This window comes from Trachymyrmex septentrionalis, unplaced genomic scaffold (genome assembly GCF_001594115.1).
Source record: "Trachymyrmex septentrionalis isolate Tsep2-gDNA-1 unplaced genomic scaffold, Tsep1.0 scaffold13, whole genome shotgun sequence".
In the NCBI taxonomy this organism is placed as follows: domain Eukaryota; kingdom Metazoa; phylum Arthropoda; class Insecta; order Hymenoptera; family Formicidae; genus Trachymyrmex; species Trachymyrmex septentrionalis.
The window spans coordinates 6,835,859-6,838,410 of NW_017304438.1; the positions used below are offsets into that span (position 1 = coordinate 6,835,859).

Sequence of the window (2,552 nt, forward strand, 5' to 3'; positions counted from 1 at the left end):
TGTATATTCATATAGGCGTAAAAGACGCTTCTATATGTATATAAACAACAAAAATTGATACATTAAATTCATTGTTATTTAAATATTTTTAGGAACATATGCGAAATATCTTGCACAATCTTCTTAAAAAGAAGATTGGATATGTCAATCTAGTTAGTGATAATATTAATATGATATCTTTGAGAGAAGAAGCTGCGGAATGGGCATGTTTCTTTGGTGATGAAACATGTAGAGAAACAGCTTACAAAGAATTCCAAAACTACATGATTCTTATTTCTAAACACAAGTAGTTTATTGTTTAAACATGATTTTGATTGTTAGATTTTGTATTTTACACGATGCTGTATTTGTTATTCATTCAAGACATGAGATAATAATTTAAATAGAATAGAATTTTTAACAGATTTTTATATATATTCTTTTTTTATACTGTAGAATTTCATCGAAAAAATGGGTAGCCTGTGGAGCTTTAATGAACAATACTGATGCTTGGTATACTATGTATCATTTATACAATAAAATCTCTGATAATGTAATATTAGAATATTTGCCTTGCATTAAAGAACCAGTTGTAATCAAGGATTATTTGAAAATAATAAGATCGAAAAGCGAAATATCAGACAATAATTACAATAATATTTTTTTTTCTGCTATTGCATATCATGCAAACAATGATGACATGCTTTCTTTCATACTTACAAATTTTGAAGTAGTAAAACCCAGGTAATGATATTTTTTTTATCAATACGTACTACAGTGTATATTATAAAAATCCATGTAATTAGTTATAAATTCCTTTCATTTTTTCTGTAGAGGACTCAACTTCTTGAACATAATAAGGCGTATTATTAGACATATGTACACCGAAAAACAATTTGCAATGGTAAAATGTTTCAAATTTAAGCACTACATTCATTTTTTAGCTTTTCATTATTAAGTTTGTCTTTATCTCTACATATATGTCTTGTATTGTATATGTTATCTAATATTAATTGATAATATATTAAAAATGTAAATTCACGTTATTTTGTTTTATCGTATAGACTGCAAAATTGTTAATTAATATTAATATAATTTATTTTAGATAAATGATTATGTGAAAAATAAACAAAAACATCTAATTTCGGATGTAAAATACGAGATAGATGACCACTTGTCTGAAACAAAAAATTTATTAGATTGTTTTCAGAACTTGAGGGAATCAAAATCACTCGAATATTCGATGAATTTTGATTATGTTGATATCATCAGAATGAATGAGTTAATATGTATTAAGTAAGTAAATTATAACAATTAAAAGATAAGTTTTATCGCATATTTCGAAATTCTAAAATAACAAAACTATACACAAATTAAAATTAATGTTAATTAAAAGTTACATTAATTTTTTAATACGATTTTTGCGTCATATTTCTATATTAATTAATTTAGAATTTATATTTTCATAAATATTAAATTCTATGTAATAAATATACATCTATCGCTTATGATAATTAAATGTATAAAAGATATTCTATGTTTATATTTCTTACATTCTCTCTCTTTCCAAGAAAATAATATTTTAAAACAATAAATTATGTAATGATTTTTTATATTTTCTGTTTTAGGTAAGCTTTGCAAAAGGTGTTTCTCTTTTAAAATCTTTTTATATATTGATGAAAGTTTAAATATAATTGTTAAAAATCGAGAAGTATTAGTTATTTTCAGAGTTTTTTATGAGAGTTTTTATTGACGATATTAAATGTATAATTACTTATATATGTTTATATGTATAGACATATATAAATATGTATAGATATGTAAATAAAGTTTTATATTTTACTTATTTTACTCTTATTTTCAATTATATTTTGTTCATTAATAATTAAAATAAAGTAAAATTCTCTCTTCTAACTAGTCCATGTAACGCTGCAAAGCATTTGTAGTGAGACTTTGACCACAGCTAATGTCGTCGATATACCAATATTTACTACAAACTTTAGACATTGCTATGTATTTATATATAAAATTCCATAAATAATAATTAATAGTAATAATAATAAATTCACATTTATAAAAAGTTGTATTTATATTATTTATGTTTACGATAAAAAATAAATAATTTATCATCTACCACTGTGATATCAAGAGAAGCACGGTTGTATCGAAGAATCATGTACTTATATAATATGAAAGCTATATATATAGTTAATTCTAAGATCCTTAGATTAATTCAATAAAATTGCTAAATCAAGTTCTTATTTAATTTTTATTTAATTTAATTAATGACTTAGGATTAAATTATGATAAATTTATATGAGAAACTCTGAATATTATGCATCATAAAATGTATAGATTTTTGTTACTTATTATTACTACTTCGTCAAACGGTTCACAATTTTCTTATTTAACAAACATGTTGTCAAATTACTTTTGAAAAGAAAAGCGAAAAGAGAAAAAAGCTTAATTTATTATATATTTTAATCTATATAACGTACGCGCATACATATACCTATAAATAAAACATGAAAATAATTACAACTGTTAAATCACATATATATATATATATATAT

The 2,552-nt window shown here is 22.3% G+C and overlaps 1 protein-coding gene across 1 annotated transcript in view; it reads left to right on the forward strand.

The window, feature by feature from the left end:
* Positions 1-2,552, forward strand: part of LOC108756680 (aminopeptidase Ey-like) — a gene marked incomplete at its 3' end in the record, with an annotated part of 12,948 nt that overhangs the window by 4,257 nt on the left and 6,139 nt on the right. The window contains exon 8 of the mRNA XM_018500668.1: positions 93-286. Within this exon, the coding sequence (XP_018356170.1) occupies positions 93-286 (194 nt within the window). The remainder of the gene's footprint in view (positions 1-92; positions 287-2,552) is intronic.